We start from the raw sequence: 17,295 nt of genomic DNA on the forward strand, positions 1-17,295 counted from the left end.
AAACATATAAATTATACCTAAGTCAGAAAGTGTACATTGAGAAAGTTTTTTGCAGGTGCAATATACAGAATGGCAAGCTTGTTAGTACTTCATTAGCAGCCCACTTTAGACCTTCGTCAACTTTATCTTCACAATCAGATGATGAGATTGACTACATGTCACATGTTTTATATTCTAGTGCTATGGGATCTCTTATGTATTCTATGGTTTGCTCACATTAAGATTTATCATATGCAGTTAGTATAGTTAGTAGATACATAGTGAATCTTGGTAAAAAACACTGGAAAGCAATTCAATGAATTTTAAGATACTTACTAGTTACTACTGATGTTTGCTTACAATTTGGAAGAACTAAAAATGGAGTCATTGGTTATGTTGATTCTAATTTTGCTTGAGACCTTGATAAAAGAATATCTCTTACAAGGTATGTCTTTACAATTAGGGGTTGCACAATTAGTTGGAAAACCATTTTGAACTATAGTTGCTTTGTTTACTATTGAAATTGAGTACATGGCGATCACTGAGGCTTGTAAAGAAGCTGTTTGGTGAACTCGGTAAATACCTTCAGATCAGTACAGTGTTTTATGACAGTCAGAGTATCATATTTTTTACGAATGATCAAATGTTTCATGAGAGAACAAAGCACATTGATGTTCGGTATCATTTTGCGCGTGATATTATTGCTCGTGGTGAGATTGTTGTGAGCAAAGTTAGTACTCATGATAATTCTACAGATATGATGACTAAGTCACTTCCTATAACCAAGTTTGAGCATTACTTGGACTTGGTTGGTGTTCATTGTTGAAAAGTACCCCTTAAGGGGTTTTGTGAAAGATGAGGAGAACTTGTTCGTTAAGAATTCGTGTCAAGGTGGAGATTGATAGAGTTGTGTGACCCAAATTCCTGTTAAAGAAATAAAATACAGCGGCAAAATAAGGGATCTATATAGAAGTACACTTCTTCTATTTGATATTGATTGTACAAGTAGAATTCGTATAGAACTTCTCTCCTTCTATTTGGCACTGATTAGAATAAGATTTTTCAACCTATAAATAGTAGTTGAAACTCCTCTTGTATCATTTGAATTTCAACATTAGTGAATTTTCTTCTCCTCTGCTCGTGATTTTTCCCGAAAGAATTTTCACGTAAAATCTGTGTGTTTTTTCTTTTTCTTTTTTTTCTTTGCGATCGTTCTATATATATTGTCATTATCAACGTTCAGTTTTTACATAATCAAAAATACTAGTAGACAATAAAAAAAATTTTATTGCTCCTCTATTGTTAACAAAATTTTCTGCATCTGAAGGTTAAGTTAAAGTAAGGTTATGAAATTATTATTCTAAGTTATTAGTAATTTTTATATGTATTTTTATGTTTAAGTTAATTTTTTACGGCATATTTGAATTTAATATAAGATGAATAACAATTTTGCAATAATGGTCATGATACGAAGTTAGAGTTATATTTGAATCAAGACTATAGATTACTGTAAGATTTAAATGCAATGTTAAACTTGATGAGCTGAAAATGAATATTGGCGAAAAAATTGTAGTTCACTGTGGCAAGACAGTAACTAAATTTCTTATAGATTTCCAACGTCACTAGATCCTATCAAGTTTAACTAGGTTGAGCTTATTGACGATGAAAATATCATGATAACAGTTCATGACGAAATAAGAAATCATACGACGGAGTTATACGCCGAACTGGTTCACGTAGAACAATGGAATATAGTAGATGAAATGCTTACTTCATCTAGACTATACATGGAGGTGCCAACAATGTCCCAGGGAAATCCGTCTGGGCAAAATCGATTGCCGTTTTCTATTGACAATTTTTTTGACCCATTCGATTAACTCTGACTTAATTGATTGACAATAATTTGACTTGATTCAACCCTTCTGATTTGACTTTGACATCATTTTCTTCCCTTCTTTTCAAACACATTTTCTTCAACATGGAAATAGTTCGAATCGTTTAGAAAATCCGGCTTGTGTACACCGATTCCCCGTCCCCAAGCCAAAACTTGTTCTATTTTAGCACTTAAGGGGAGGGGCGTTCTATTTCAGTAATTTTTTTGTTTTAGTTTGAGACCTAGATATGCAGCTTCAGCAATAAAAAAAATGTTTGCCAATTCAAGTTAATCCGCCTTCATTTTTGTTATTAAAAATAGAAGAATGTAATGGGGACAAAGGACACTTGCCAACTCATTTTACTAGCATATATATGTATATAGCTTCATATTTAGAGGCATTAATAGCCATTATTCCAATATGAAACAAAGGCCCCAGGTTGATGATTAGTAGTAGCTTATCTCTGACATACTTTCATGGTGCGAGTCATCATGGTGGTGAACTCGGTTATGTCAATCAAGCCATCTCCATCAGCATCCACCCCTCGAATCATTTTCCGACAAGTTTCCAGATTACACCTCTCTCCCATCTTCTTAAGCACCGCCATCAATTCTTCGGCGCTGATTTTCCCGTTTCCGTCCAAATCATACACCCGAAATGCACTTTGGATGTCATTGACATTGATCCCTTCTCCCATGTTCTGCATCATCTCCATGAACTCCTTGTAGTCGATGAAGCCATCTCCATCGGTGTCGATTGCGGTAAATGCTTTGGTCACCTCGGCACCCGTCATTCCTTTGCCAAGTACTTTCAAAGCTGACTTGTACTCTTCCTTGGAGATCTTACCATCTTTGTTGGTGTCGAATTTGTCGAACAACCATTTCATTTCTTCCACATTGGGCTGATAAGTTCTTGAAGACACATTCGACTTTAGGCTGTCCTTGTTGATGCTCATCTGTGTTGTCGGTTTCCTTGACAACTTCCTTGGAAATGCTCCATATTTGAACTCGATAAAACTCAGTTTTGACATTCTGTTTGATGGTTTTCTTCACAATCTCCTATGTCAAGTACCTCTCCCTATATATATATATATATATATATATATATGTATGTGTGTGACAATTTGACTTCTTTGGATCAAATTGCAAGATCATGTTGGAATCTCTCTTTTAATTTCGGGACCTAAAACAAGCCAAAAAAAAAAAAAAGTGGTCCACTTGGGTTTGATAATTGATATTCTTATTCTAAGAGGTTAATTTCCATCCATACAAGTCGAGATTCTACGCGGAAATGGCATGGCGTAACCAAAATGACTTTGCTACCATGGTAGGCAAAAGCTAAAGCATAAAGAAGGTATTCTTCCACTACAAGTTGAATCATAGACACATGACCTTACTAGATTCCAATTCGACTCGCCTTTCGGCGAAGGCTTCTTTTTTTATCTGTAAATTACGTATCAAAGATGGGACCAAATGATCCGAGGAATTACGCACAAGGAAAAAATGCTGAGTGTTATTGGTCAATTTTCTTTTCTTCACCTAGCAAAATTTGTTCAAGGATAAAATCCTATTTCTGTTATAGGATGGATTTATCTTTTTTTTATTCCTCACTTTTAAAAACAATTCTATCACTATCACTATTTCTAAAATTCTATTTTGAAAATTCAAATTATAAAATTAATATAATAAATAAGATTTGATTTGTTTTATTTATTTTATTATTTATCATTAAATATATATACAAAGTTAAATATATCAATAATATATAATAATATTAATAATACATAAATATATAAAGGAAAATATGTGTTATATATACAACTAATTATATACTTATACTTAATAAATTATATACTTAATGTTATATTTTTATATTTTTAGGAAGTGGTGACAGGATTTGCGGAAGGATACACCATTATTGTTTCGGTGCTTTTTTTTCTAATCACATATCTAGATATTGATATGGGATATAACTCGAATAATATAATCTTAATCAACTTATAAATTAATTGAAGATAATTACCTCTAGTTAATTATGTTTTATAGATAACAAATTGCATTTTAATTTTCTTGTATTAGACCGATTGACATTTTAAGTAACTTTGATTGAGAGTTTATAATGAATTTTTTTTTTTTGCATGGCATTCTCTTAACATTTATTATAGTATGACTCAAATAAAATTAGCTAAGAAATGAAATAGGATTTCATCCAAATTATGCATCAAAAGAGGTTGAATTTAATAAGTTTATGGTTTAAATTCCAACATTTGAAATCCTCGATGAAATCAATTACCCAAAAGAGAAAAATCCTAAAACTCATAGAAATTGAAGTTTGAATTTGTAAGAGTAAGACATTAATGGCTTTTAGTGTAAACCATGGGAATTTGTTTTTGTTCCTATAAAACCTTTGGATATAAACTAGGGTCGCCTGCCTGCATTAGACATTTGTGGTTTTCATACTAAAAGAACCCAGATATACCAAACTTTTAATTAATTGAACACCAAAAAAGCACAAAACGACAAGCAGTGAGCATTGAAGTAATTTGTAACCTGGAAAAAAAGAGGCTAATTCACAAGCATTACTGATATTAAACCCGGGATTTTGCTTTGATCCTCTTCCACTACTGCATTAATACCAGTCAGTTGCTCGGCTCTTTTTGCTTGGACAAACCAATCTGTTCTAGCCACCACTATGACCATGACAATGGCACATACAACTTGAGCTGCCAATAACCCCAACCAAAGGCCTAACAATCCTATATCCATCACGAATCCCATTACAACTGCAATTGGCAATCCAACACCATAGAAGGATCCTAAATTTATGTTGGCACCCAATGTCGGCCTTGCACTCCCTCTCAGAACGCCACAACCGGTGGTTTGTGGACAGTTCCCTAGCTCACAAAGCCCTGCCACTGGCATCACCATTGCTGTCAACGACAAAATGGCTTTATCGTTTGTGAAAATTTGTCCCCAAGCGTTTCTCATTGTTGTCATGAATGACATAGCCATGAAACTAGTTAAAACAGCACATGATAATGCGATCATGGACGAGGTTTTAGCCGCACTTGGCTGGTTGGCTCCCAACTCATTACCAACCCGTGTCGACACTGCTAGACTCAAAGACGAAGGGAAGATATAGGTGAGTGAAGTGGCTTGTATTAGGATTCCCATTGTAGCGACTGCTTCTGGGGCATTGATAAAAAGTCCTGAAAGGACTATCATAAGCTCGTACCACCACCATTCCAAGCAAACAGATAGGCAACAAGGTATAGCAAGGCAAAGTATTGGCTTCCATTCATCGAAGCATTCCAGGGACCAACCTTGCCATGTTTTGTCACAAATGCCAGAGAAGCATAGGTAAAGCAAAAGGGTAACAAGCAAATTCAAATCTGTTAAGTTGACTGCCACAGCTATACCTTGAATGCCAAGGCTAAGATGGTGGACAAGGATGTAGTTGATAGGAGCATGCAAAGCAAGGGAAAAAGCTGCAGTCAACATAAGAGGGAGGGTTATGTTTTGGGTTCTTAAGTAAATTCTTAGAGGGTTTATTAGAGATTGGAAGAGTAGATCTGGGAGAGAGAATGCCAGATAAGTAGAGGCAACTGAGGAGATAACTGGGTCTTGTCCACAAAAGAGAAGGATGGACTCAATGTTTAGCCATAGAACTGAAATGGGCAAACAGGCAATTGTAAGGATGGCTATGGTGCGTTGAAGGGTTTGGCCCATAAGAGGCCATTTTTTGGCTCCACAGGCTTGAGAAGAAATAGCTTCCATCCCCATTGCAAGGCCAGAAATGACAGAATAGCCTGTAATGTTAGCAATACCAATAGACAGAGACCCTCCTGCCAATGCTTCCTTGCCCAATTTCCCCATAAAAAACATCGATATTGCCGATTTTCCATAGATAAGAAGACCAGTAATTATCATAGGCAAGGCTATTGCATAAAGCTGCTTGATCTCTTCAACAACCTGAGAGAGAAACAAATGACAAAAAGATATTTTCCTTTTTGCATTGGATTTATCTGGTTTTCTTTTTTACCTATTAAAAAGTTAGATAAAAACCACGTACAAAGAACAAGGAATAGTGGCGTCACCATGTAACTAACCTTTGAAAGTGATGGTTGCCAAGCTTGACACTGGTACTGAAAGGAATCTTGCTCTTCTGGTGAAACATCCTTAACACATTCTTGAGATACTCTATCAATACCTTCATTGAGCAACAAAGGAGCAGTAGAACTGTAATAAGTTGCAATTCCCTTATCACTCATTACTTTTAGTCAGAATAAAACCTGGAGAGTATATGTTTCTTCTCAAAAACATGCAAGAAAAGAGAAAAGACCAGAGTTTTGGAGTAAAAAAAAGGACCAAGAGAAAAAGGGTCAGTCAATACAAGCTTCCTCTCTTTTCTAGTAGTATGATCAAGTGCATATACCACTAGAAGCAAACTAGACAGGTAGAGCTTTGTTTTGAGAAGACTGAGAAGGGAGTGAGGGGAAGATAGAGAAAGAGGGGATGAGAAATGGAGGAGTGTGGGTATGGAGGCATGGAAGGAGATAAGGGGGAAAGGAGGAGGCCATGCGGGTGGTTCGTCCTTTTCTTTGAAAAGGGCGCGTCGGTATACCTCAAAAAGCACTTTTTGTTTTGTAAACAAAATGCTAGCAGTCCTTCCAAATGCCAAACATGGAAAGCTGTCAACACATCATCAAAGTTCAAACAAACCCTCTATAAATCTCCGAGACATCCACTGTTTTGTCTCTCTCCATGGACCCTCTTTTCCCTTTGGTCCTTTTGTAATACCTGCTCTCCCTGAGCACGTGCACTACTTCCTTTCCCTTCCTACTCATCATATCATGCCAAATCTTCAAGCTTTGGGTGTGAAATACTGAAATTTTATCACTATTACTTGTTAACTGTTAATACTTTCAGAACAACAATGCATATGTGCTTGTCAACGTGGTAATGAGTGCATTAACCTATTCGGTTATATCAGCCAAGAAATTAATCATTCATTCATTTATGCTCCTTATCATATATATGATGTTAATCATTCTTGGTCGTGGTCCGTGGGCGCCTAAAAATAAAGTAATAGGGTATAGGGACCCAAGCAAAATTGGCAGAACAGCCAGGCAATTACCGTTTCCTTCTATCTTTCCCTTGATGGGAAAAAGAGAAGAGGGTGGTGTAGATGGTCACGATATCCTTGTTCAGGTCTGCCAACGGAGCGTAATGGCCCCTTCACATAGGGACAAAGAAAAGGGGTCTTCAAAAACTCTTATTAATATATTTTGCGAAGGTAAGAGTACTTCATTCTATTAGGCATGGCTAAGAAGGCTATGGTTTCATTGATTGGGAAGGAAGTGGGAACTCCCTCAAAATGGGCTCTGCTCCACTTTGGGAAGATATTTCTTACTTAGACTGATGATATCCAATTGGAAATGAACAACGATTTCTTGATTTCCAAAGCTGTTGCTGTTGGGGACCCTGCCACATGCTGATTCCAAGCAATGGCCTAACTGATCCCCCACCCCGTTATTGTTGTTTTGTTTGATATCTTTTCGGGGTTAATTCAATCGTAATTTTGATATTTTCCCTTCTTACATGTTGGGATATGATATGCTGATCGGACTAGTTGTTAATCAATGGAGAGACGATTTGCCTTTTATTTTAAAGCTTCTAATCATAGTTCCAAGTTTGAAATAAGATCAGGGCCTGGGAATGAAAAACTTATTTAATATTGATACTAAAGCTCTCCATTTGTGAATCAAAAGCATTCATCTGACTAGAATATGAATGAAACTGAGCTCTCAGATGAATTAATTGTTTGATTTTTGCTCCCATCGTCTTAATTTGTTTGAGATTTGCTAGCTAGACAACATAGCTTTTTTTATCTTGATTTCTAGCTGATGAAGTAGTCATGATTCTTTTTCTTTTCCAAAGCAATTAAAGTCATGATTTAGATGAAAGTATTAGAAGCATCTTTTGGAGGAAGCTATCTTTAAAACAAACAAATGGTCCCTAATGATCCTTAGTCGCATCTGAAATATAAATTCTGAAAGAGTTTATGAATGTTTTCCCTTCAGCCTCAGTCCACTCGCAAAATGCTCACAAGCTCTTCAGTTTTTACCAAAATAGAGCTCTCACCAAACCCCTCAATTCACCCTCACCCTCAATGCTCACAATGCGTGACACTCCCAAGCCCTTCAAATCCCCCTTAAATAGAGCTCTCAAGCCTCGACTCTAAGGTGTGCCTCCCCAAATTCGAGGGTCTTTCCTCTACGCATATAAGAGTCCAGTTCACAACTCTGGTACCATTTGACGTAGCTAGACCATTTGGTCTGGCAGCATATAACAGAAAAGTACCACCGCTCCACAACGCATATAGGAATCTTCATGAAGATTCTTCATGTTTTGTTCTCCACCAGTCGCTTACCGGTGTCTGCAACTGTAAGTAACGATTTGCTTTATTTTTCTCCAGGCTGCATCATTTATTACTTCTTTTAATAACTTCCTGTCGCCATTTCACCTTATGGATCGTTTTGATTTCTAGTCTCAGAAAGAAAACAAAAGCTGGTTCCCCAAAATGTATGAGGATGTTGGTCGATAGCTCACCAGCTAGTTCTTAGTTCTCTAATGCGGCAATTTGCGTTGAATAACTCCCATCCGAGTAGGCTTGTTATCTTCTAAACAACGGATAACATTGTTATTCGACCAGGTCCTCAGCTAGCAATGGTTCACATTGCACACAGTGGAAAATGGAGATCACCTCCTTCATGGCTTGGATTGACATTCATTTACTGTTAGCATATATGCTTCAGATAACTGCTTTATTGGCTACCATTAGTTAACATGGAGCTCAGTTGGTCTCTTCGAACATGGTCACATGGAGCTGTCTACTTGCCTTGACATTCATTCCCCGTTAGCACACTTTAGAGGACTGCTAATATGTGAAGTTATCTCCAACTAGACTAAAACCAGGGAGTTTTCTTAGCAGTCTTCCTTCCATAATAGACCTGACTGTGTTGGCGTCTTCCCACTTTCCAGCTGCTGCGTAGATATTGTGAAGCATCACATAAGATTCTGAGTTTTGTGGATACATTTCGAAGAGCATCTGAAAAATTCTGTGTCCAATTTCAATGTTCCCGTACATTTTACAAGCACCTAACAGGGATTCAAGCATGCCTAGAGAAGGTTTGAATGGCTGTCTATTGACTATATTATAAGCTTCATGCAAATGACCAGCTCGTGCAAGAAGGTCAACCATACAAGCATAATGCTCTGTTCTTGGAGATAACCCATCTTCAATCATACAGTTGAATACCCTCTGGCCTTCCTCAACTAAACCAGCATGGCTACAAGCCGATAAAAGACTTAAATAAGTAATGGCATCATGGCTCACCCCTGAAAGCCGCATCCTCGAGAAAAGCTTGAGGGCACCTTCAGCATCTCCATGCAATCTGTATCCATTAATCATCACACTCCAAGAGACAGTATCTTTTTCAAACAAGTAGTCAAACAGCAATCTCGCAACAACAATGCTTCCACACCTTGCATATAGGTCTACGAGGGCATTACTAACTACCACATCTTTGTCAAAGCCCTTGCATATGATATAGGCCATCACAGAATCCGCTAGATTCAGGCTGTTTAGTAGAACACATGAGGAGATTAAACTTAAAACTGTTATATTGTCAGGTTCCAAACTTATCTGGAGCATTTCACAAAAAACAGCAACTGCTTGTTTGGCATTTTTGGTATCAACATGGACAGACATGATAGCATTCCACAAAGAAATATCACATCTTTTCCCCATCTGAAAAACTAGGACGCTCAATTTTATTTTACCAAATCTAGCATACATTAAGATAAGAGATGTAAGAACAGTTGTTTCCTCTATCATCCCTGTTCTGAGTGCAAACGCATGGATGGACTTACCCTGTGACAACATGCTGCACATGGGCAATAAATTTAGTATACTTACTTGATTTGTTCTTTGGTTCTCCTTCACCATTTGAGCAAACAAGACTAGAACATCATTTGATAAGTTGTAATGCCGGAAGCCAGTCATTAATGAATTCCAAGAAACTACACTTCTTTCAGGCATGGCAGCAAACAATCGTGATCCAGCATCAAGCTCTCCACAGTTACAATACATACTAATTAGTGCATTTGTCAATGAAACATCAGAGTCCCACCCAGTTTTGATTGCATAACCATGAAGGATTGTTCCTTGCCTGAAATTTTCATTCTCACTATAAGAAGAAAGGATACTTAGCAAAGTTACAGAATCCAACTTCCCTCCCTCTTTCTGCATCTGGTGAAGAATCACATTTGCCTTATCCTTTTGTCCACTGTGTACATACCTAGATATCAAAGTATTCCATGATACTGTATTTTTAGTTGCCATTCTTTTAAATAGCCTAAAACAAGTGGAGAGTAAAGGACAGTCAGCGTAAAATGCCAGGACTGCATTTGAAACATTAATATTTGTTTCAAAACTTCTTCTAACCACAAATGCATGTATCGACTGACCAAGTAAAATGTCACCTAGATTCAAGCAGGCAGAAAGGATGCTAACAATTGAAATTGCATCAGGACTGAACCCTTCCAATTGCATTTTGCGAAACGCAACCAAACTTTCATCTGGTAGTCCATTATTTACATAACCAGAAATCAGCACATTCCATGACAGCTGTGTTTTGTTTGGTATCTGATCAAACAAAATTTCAGATGAACTTATTTCCCCAAGCTTAGCATACGTTGACATGAGAGCTGTCAATACAGAAACCTGACTTCCAAATCCATGTTTAATAACACAACAGTGGAGAGATCCGCCATAGCTAATATCAAAATAGTTCTCACAGGAGGGAACAGTAGACACAAACGTCACTGAGTTAGGCTGCACATCATTTCGAAGCATTTCCCGAAACATCTCAAAACCTTCGAAAAACCTCTCATTCTGCGTATAACTATTGATCAGAGCATTCCAAACAGAAACATTCCTTTCCACAGCAAAGTAAAACAGTTTCCTAGCACTAGATAAATCCACTTCACTTTTATACATTGAAATAAAAGCAGGAACCAAAAAATCGTTGAAGAAGTATCCACATTTAACAGCCAAACCATGCAGAGATTTACCAAAATAAAACTACCCCAACTGCGTACATGCAGGGATTATACTTGCCAGAGTACTGACAATAGGCTTTATGTTCATTCCCTGAATTTTCCCTAAAACCCCCAATGCTTCTTTATCAAGTCCATTAAAACAGTAACCAGAAAGCAAAGCATTCCATGAAACCAAGTCAGGGTCAGAAATTCTATCAAACAGTTTCCGCGCAATCCCTATATCGACATTTCTCGCATAAAAATCAATAAAAGAAGTCATAATGACAACATTTCTTTCATACCCTTTTCTCAAAACAACGCAATGAATCTGCTGTCCAATCCCAGAAGCACCTAAAGCTGAACAAGCCTTAATCACGAAAGGAAATGTAAAATCATCAGATGGGCAATTCAAGACCCGGCATTTTGTATAAACAGACAAAAGATCTCCATATAGACCATAACCAGAAAGACCTTTCAGCATTAAGTTTTGGCAGAATAAACTTGGGTTTTGAATTTTGTAAAAGGTGGAGAGAGCCAAATTTGGAGCACCCAGATAAAAGCAAGATTTAAGAAAATGTCCTAGCAATAAGTTGTTTCTTATGAGACCTCGTACGATGAGAAGGGATTTAAGCGGCTTTAAGTCTTGGATGCTTTGACAGTGCTTTAAGAGATGCATGAAACTTGAAAAGGAACCACATGGAAGTTTTAAAACCATGGTGGTGTTCCGCCATTAATAATTGTTCATCATCTGGAGTTCCGAATTCGGACAAGCCTTTGAGATTATTTGTAAGGGTTTTTTTTTAGGTGTAAAAATGGTTGAATTATGATCTTTATATATACCAACCCTTAAGGATAGAACCAATACTAGGGTGAGTTGTAAGCTATTTAAGCAAAATCTCAGTAGTATTAAGGATAAAAGTAAAAAATGCTGAAAAGCTTTGCTTCTGTTTAAGGATTGATAGAACCGATTTATAAGAAAATCTTGGGCTTGATTATGGATGGAGAAGGTAAGTTACCCGATTCTCGAGATGTAAATATGACTATAAGATATTAAGGAAAAATTCCTTAAAAATAAAATATATTAATTAATCAATGTTCAAAATAAAGTCAATGGATTCGGTTTAGGTTACGAGAATGTATTTAATATGTATTTGAAAATTTTTCGGAAGTGGGTAGTGGATATTGAGCAACAATATATAGGTATTTGCTGGAGGCATTTTGGATGGATTGATTCTCTTATTTAATCCTATTTAATAATCTTAAAAGGATACAAGCTATTCAAAAGATGATACCAAAAAGTTTTAATTTTATATTGGTCTGAAAAGTTTATCAATTGTTGGAATACTTTAGTCACTAGCATATTTATCACATTTCTAGAGAGAAAAACTAGGATACTGATAAATTAGTTAAACTTACTCACTATAATTCATATGATGTGTGTTTGTATGAGATCTTCCTACTAAGAGTGACAAGTTAGTTTTATAATAAGTTTGAACATCATTTCTTATCACTAAAAAATTTCATACAATTAATAAAAATTTAGACATATATAATTTCAAATCATATCGTTAAATTGAAGGTTTGATTTCTAAAAAAAAAATTCATAAGTGATATTTCTATATTTGTGTGTTAGAAAACATAAATACTTAATTAAAAAAACAGCATAGTATTTAATATGATGAAATATTAAATTCAGTATTTAGAACATCCAAAACATGGTTTTCTTTTTTATTTACAATATCTACTGCTATAGCATGACTTCAATCAACCCTCGCTTGAGCATGAAATGCAACTTCTAGTAGCCATATGTTGTTCTCTTCATCACCCTCATGAACTCATCTATGTTTACCTCACCATCACCTGCATCCAGAATTGGCACTAATTAATAGTGTTTTTGCTTGGATTGAGATAGCAAAGTGTTCAACAAATTAAGTGAAGAACGCAATGGCATATGAAGCCTATGGCTGCACCAACATCATATTATACTATATAAAGATTCAAGAAGAGCTTACAATCTCGGTCGGCTTCCTCGATCATATCTTGAATCTCTTTCTGGGATAAGAGTTCACCAAGGTCCTTTGAAATGCGATTAATGTCTTGGACAGATATCTTTCCCTGGATCCAAATAAAGGAAGAATCAAAACATGAACAGCTTACACCCCCATCAATTCCAAATATACAGAAAACGGAGGTACTTACATTGTTATCTTGATCGATGATTTGGAATGCTTTCATAAGCTCTTCGTTAGTGTCCCTCTCCCCAATCTTGGCAGTCATCATGTGCACAAACTCATCAAAATCAATAGCACCACTGCCATCCCTGTCCACATCCGCGATCATTTGTTTGATTTCCTGTTGCGATACAGCACAGAAGGATTTGAAGAATATATCAACTTCATATGCTATCTATCTATTAAAGGATAATAGCAAACATCTCAATAATTACCTCTTCTGTCATCTCAAAACCAAGAGCCCTGCAATGCTAAATACTTTTAGTTCCCGATCGTCGATATTGTCATTCACAAATGCGAAACAGCAGAGACAAAAATGTTCATACCTCATGGCCACATTCAGCTCTTTAGCATCAATGGTACCTGTAAGCAAATTTGAACTATAACTTAGCATAATGCCGAGCACATGTATCGTGGATAAATAAACCCCATAATAACAAGCCATTCCCATACCTGAGCCATCAGTGTCAAATAATTCAAATGCTTCCTTAATCTCTTGCCTCTTTTGTTGGCTTAATCCCTGGTGACGTCCCTTAGGCTTGCCTTTCTGCGATGCCCTTCCATAAGCCTAATGGTGTAATCAAAACATCCATTAAAACATAATGAGCACAGTTCAAGTTCTCTAAAAGATTCAAAACACTATTCCACTCATATATGCAATCTCAGTAAACCATAAATAAACAAAAGTTAAATTAACTTAATGGTTTTATTATAAAAAACCCGAATTTCAAAATTAATCCCAAATTAAATCTACCAATAGTAGACAGTAAAAGAAAGCAAACCCACAAGAAGAATCAGAAAAATATATATCAAAAACCCAATCTTCAACAAGTATTTTAAATAGATGATTATTATCAATTAAAGCAAACTGATCTGAACGATTAATACGAAGAACATACCATGGCTAACTCAGATACTTGATTTGAATATTGAATTTTGAACAAATATAGGAATTTTGTTTTGGTTTAACTTTTTAAGATTTGAAGCCGAAGCTATAAATATATAGGCAGTTGTTTGATCATTATCGCCAGAATCAAAAATTGCAAGTCAATGAGTCATGATAGGCCCGTTGTAAAATTGACTTGCCTAATCTAATTATAGGCCAGTGGGCTGATAATTTCGGGCTCATTTTGAAAAGAAAATTCCATGAAAGACAGAAAAGAATAAGAAAATTCCATGTTTCATACATACTGAGGTACAACAATGAGCAGACAATTGTTTAGCAGTCATCCACTAAATGCTTCCCTTATCACCTCTAATATACGATTTGCTACGTCGGGCCCAAACAATCTTGGGAAGCTTGAGCCTATATCAATCTCAATTGTCTTGTTCCTAACCAATCCATCCCTCTTCTCCAAATATGCCTTTTCCGCCTCATCCACATTTCTGTTTCCACAAGCACATTGATCCAACCATATCCCCAATGCTTCTTTCACCACGGGATCTATGTGATCCTTTATAATCTCCTCCATGCGTCCTGGTCCGTCTCCCTCAGTCCCCTCTATGTTGATTCGGATCATGATCGATGTGGGAGAGGTGAGACATCGAATGTAAAGTGCTGAGGAGTAGTAGGGTTGAACTTCTGGGAGTTTCTCAAGCGCTTGCCTAAGTGATTCAAGCCGGGTGTTCTCATAAAAAGTTTGAAGGTATTCGGGATATAAGACTGGGTCCTTTCGAGGTGGTAAATCCAGAATGAGAACAAGTGACGTTGGGCTATTCTGTATGAGCTCAAAAAGGAAATTCGGTGCATCTGTGGAAGCATTCAGATAAGCTGAAAGGCTTGTTATATCCAGTGCTCCCCCTGTTGGCAGCTCACAGTGTAACCAACTTCCTAGCATGAAATCAACCTGAAGAAACCACATTCCATATGTTCAGAATCCCGAAAAGGGAACATTAAACAATAAGTTTAATAAAATAAATTAATTCCTAAGTGGCAACACATAAATACAGAATGGCAGCGTTGCGAGTTAGTAAAATGGATATCAGATGACCACTCTCAGATGGTATATGAAGCAATATAGTGTTTTAACATAATGAGAACAGCAGTGAATGGTGCTAAATTTTTGTGTAATGGCAATGGTACAACAGTGTTCCTGAAGAGAAAGAACCTATGCACTTTCATTAAGTGTTCTAATAGCCAGAGAGCTAACACAATATCCTTAGATCAATATCATCTCTACCTTTCGGCATCAGCAACCAACTCTGGTAAATTTAAGCCTTTAAAAACATGAGTTTGGGGCCCGGGATGTTACTTTAAGCATCCTTACTGTAAAGATCCATCTAAAATTTTAACCAGAAAAGAAGCCAGGTGCAGCATGCACACAGAAGTTAAAACTAAGAAGTAGGAAGAACTTAAAATCACATAAAAGCACTTCCAAATTCATTGATCATACCAATATTGGCAAACATGTCATCCTCCTTACAATTCATTTGATTTACTTTCTCGGGGGAAATAATGGTGAATGCAATTCATTTTTCCTTGTAAAAACTTTATTAGGCATGCATTTCTATGACTGTGTGTGTGTCCATAAGATCTTCATAAAACAAAACAGGCTAAGCTAAGATTACATGGAATCATATGACGAACTTTTGCAAGGTCTTTTTGTTACCAGCCACCGTCTGAATAATTTACCAATATGAACAAGTCCAATACACGACCACAAGCCACTATGCAAATCTTGCATCCAAAATCATTTTGCTTTAACTTCACTATACTAGTTTGTGATACTGCATATAACATAACCTAGTGTGGAAAGTTTTGAACACGTCCTATGACCAATAAACCAAACCATTTCGGCCTGTTGAAAAACAAGTTGGAGAAACTCAGCCACATGAACATAAAAGTTTTAGGCATGGAATTAATCAACAATTCAACGCTATACCCTTGCAATAGCAACTCGTGAAGCAGTTAATCATCAAAAAGATGCAATTTCCACTCAATTTGAGCTCACTTAAGAAATCGTCAACTCAGGTGAGCTTAATTTAGTGTTTGTTCCATGCAATTAAACAAGCAACTAAAATATTGAAATTAAAAAAGTTTCTAAAGTAAAGTAAATACCTGAGAAGAGGTATGGCCTGATCGGATATAAAGTGAGCCATGGGAGGTTTTACTTGGATTGTAGTAATGTTGTAAATCGGAAGGTAAAGTGCATGGTTTGAGTTGAGACTGTAGACGGTGCTCCATCGTGGATACGAGATCGATCATCAAGTTCCTACGCGGGGCAGTGACAAATGGGAAATCCATGAACTTTTTGGGGGAATTGTCCATGGGAGATGCAGAGGATGCAAAAAATTGGGGTCTGGGTGAAGGTTGAGAGAAAGAAGAAGAAGAAGGTGAAGATGAGAGTGAAGGAAGTGGGAAGTGTGGGAAAACGACAGCCATTAGTTCCAGTTGTCGGATGGCTGCCCCTTTGCTAATGCACAGAGGTTATGGAAGAATACAAGTTACTCCGTTACGGAACTTGAAAGAACAGGCGGACACGACACCAGCATCCTAACCCCGTAGCCTACGACGGATTGATGTCTTAATATCCATTTTTTAATATTTAAAAATATTTTTAAAAATTTATTTCTTAAACTATATGAGTATTAATATTCTTTTTAATATTTAATTAGTAATAAAATTAAACGTAGGATCATAAAGAAACTATTTGATAGCACAACCTATGAAACATCAAACTTTTACATAAAACTTTATAATCGTTCTATTAAGATTAATACGTGGTTAAGAAAAAAAAATTTTAAAATTTGATCATATGGTATAAGGTTAGAGAGAGTTTTTGATGATTAAGGGAGGGAAGTTGAGAACTAGGAGGTAAGAGAGTAGAGAGGATTTCCAACTTCAATTGTTCTTCATAGGGTATTTTAAAGAGTGTTCATACTTCACTTGTCAAAGTAGTTAGTAGTTACATCTTAATCCGATATTGATTGAGTTAAATAACAACATAAAATTAGATATCAACTAGTTACATCTTTACCTGGCATTGATTGAGTTAAATCAGCTAATAGCAAACTTTTCACTAAATCTGGAGAACCGTTGTATACTTACAAACTTGAAATTCTAGGAATATAACATTCACCATATTAATATTAATTTGTCGATATATC

The 17,295-nt window shown here is 36.4% G+C and overlaps 5 protein-coding genes across 6 annotated transcripts; all 5 read right to left on the reverse strand.

The window, feature by feature from the left end:
• Window positions 1-2,134: 2,134 nt before the first annotated feature.
• LOC108463312 (calmodulin-like protein 30) lies at window positions 2,135-2,954 on the reverse strand. The gene has a single exon (XM_017763260.2). The coding sequence runs from the start codon at window positions 2,881-2,883 to the stop codon at window positions 2,311-2,313; it is 573 nt and encodes a 190-aa protein (XP_017618749.1). The 5' UTR covers window positions 2,884-2,954; the 3' UTR covers window positions 2,135-2,310.
• A 1,342-nt stretch (window positions 2,955-4,296) lies between these two features.
• LOC108461980 (protein DETOXIFICATION 49-like) lies at window positions 4,297-6,639 on the reverse strand. The gene is made up of 2 exons (XM_017761979.2): window positions 5,962-6,639; window positions 4,297-5,824 (listed from the first exon to the last, which is right to left on the reverse strand). The coding sequence occupies exons 1-2, from the start codon at window positions 6,121-6,123 to the stop codon at window positions 4,418-4,420; spliced, it is 1,569 nt and encodes a 522-aa protein (XP_017617468.1). The 5' UTR covers window positions 6,124-6,639; the 3' UTR covers window positions 4,297-4,417.
• Window positions 6,640-7,807: 1,168 nt separating this feature from the next.
• Window positions 7,808-12,004, reverse strand: LOC108461962 (pentatricopeptide repeat-containing protein At1g06140, mitochondrial-like). Its single transcript, XM_053022296.1, has one exon. The coding sequence runs from the start codon at window positions 10,914-10,916 to the stop codon at window positions 8,793-8,795; it is 2,124 nt and encodes a 707-aa protein (XP_052878256.1). The 5' UTR covers window positions 10,917-12,004; the 3' UTR covers window positions 7,808-8,792.
• On the reverse strand, window positions 11,001-11,438 carry LOC128283852 (putative pentatricopeptide repeat-containing protein At5g37570). The gene has a single exon (XM_053021267.1). It carries the CDS (start codon window positions 11,436-11,438, stop codon window positions 11,001-11,003), a length of 438 nt encoding a protein of 145 aa, XP_052877227.1.
• A 599-nt stretch (window positions 12,005-12,603) lies between the features above and the next one.
• LOC108461228 (caltractin-like) lies at window positions 12,604-16,703 on the reverse strand. 2 transcript variants are annotated; one of them, XM_017760983.2, is made up of 8 exons: window positions 16,247-16,703; window positions 14,442-15,035; window positions 13,642-13,756; window positions 13,515-13,551; window positions 13,404-13,431; window positions 13,157-13,309; window positions 12,970-13,072; window positions 12,604-12,817 (listed from the first exon to the last, which is right to left on the reverse strand). In XM_017760983.2, exons 1-8 carry the CDS (start codon window positions 16,568-16,570, stop codon window positions 12,753-12,755), a joined length of 1,419 nt encoding a protein of 472 aa, XP_017616472.1. In that variant the 5' UTR covers window positions 16,571-16,703; the 3' UTR covers window positions 12,604-12,752. The 2 variants fall into 2 exon arrangements, with proteins under 2 accessions (XP_017616472.1, XP_017616474.1); XM_017760985.2 differs by lacking the exons at window positions 14,442-15,035; window positions 16,247-16,703 and adding an exon at window positions 14,088-14,412.
• Window positions 16,704-17,295: the final 592 nt, after the last annotated feature.

The sequence above is a fragment of the Gossypium arboreum genome, chromosome 11 (genome assembly GCF_025698485.1).
Source record: "Gossypium arboreum isolate Shixiya-1 chromosome 11, ASM2569848v2, whole genome shotgun sequence".
In the NCBI taxonomy this organism is placed as follows: Eukaryota; Viridiplantae; Streptophyta; class Magnoliopsida; order Malvales; family Malvaceae; genus Gossypium; species Gossypium arboreum.

What these genes read in the sequence shown, in the direction of transcription:
- LOC108461962 (XM_053022296.1), bottom strand. Translation starts at nt 10,916, where the DNA reads ATGTATAAAAGTGAAGTGGATTTATCTAGTGCTAGGAAACTGTTTTAC.
- LOC108461980 (XM_017761979.2), bottom strand. Translation starts at nt 6,123, where the DNA reads ATGAGTGATAAGGGAATTGCAACTTATTACAGTTCTACTGCTCCTTTG. An exon ending in GGCAACCATCACTTTCAAAG is followed by an intron (nt 5,825 to 5,961) that starts GTTAGTTACATG and finishes TTTCTCTCTCAG; the next exon opens with GTTGTTGAAGAGATCAAGCA.
- LOC108461228 (XM_017760983.2), bottom strand. Translation starts at nt 16,570, where the DNA reads ATGGCTGTCGTTTTCCCACACTTCCCACTTCCTTCACTCTCATCTTCA. An exon ending in TAGCAAATCGTATATTAGAG is followed by an intron (nt 13,757 to 14,441) that starts GTGATAAGGGAA and finishes TTACACCATTAG; the next exon opens with GCTTATGGAAGGGCATCGCA. An exon ending in CGAGGAAGCCGACCGAGATT is followed by an intron (nt 12,818 to 12,969) that starts GTAAGCTCTTCT and finishes TTCTGGATGCAG; the next exon opens with GTGATGGTGAGGTAAACATA.
- LOC108463312 (XM_017763260.2), bottom strand. Translation starts at nt 2,883, where the DNA reads ATGTCAAAACTGAGTTTTATCGAGTTCAAATATGGAGCATTTCCAAGG.
- LOC128283852 (XM_053021267.1), bottom strand. Translation starts at nt 11,438, where the DNA reads ATGCTGAAAGGTCTTTCTGGTTATGGTCTATATGGAGATCTTTTGTCT.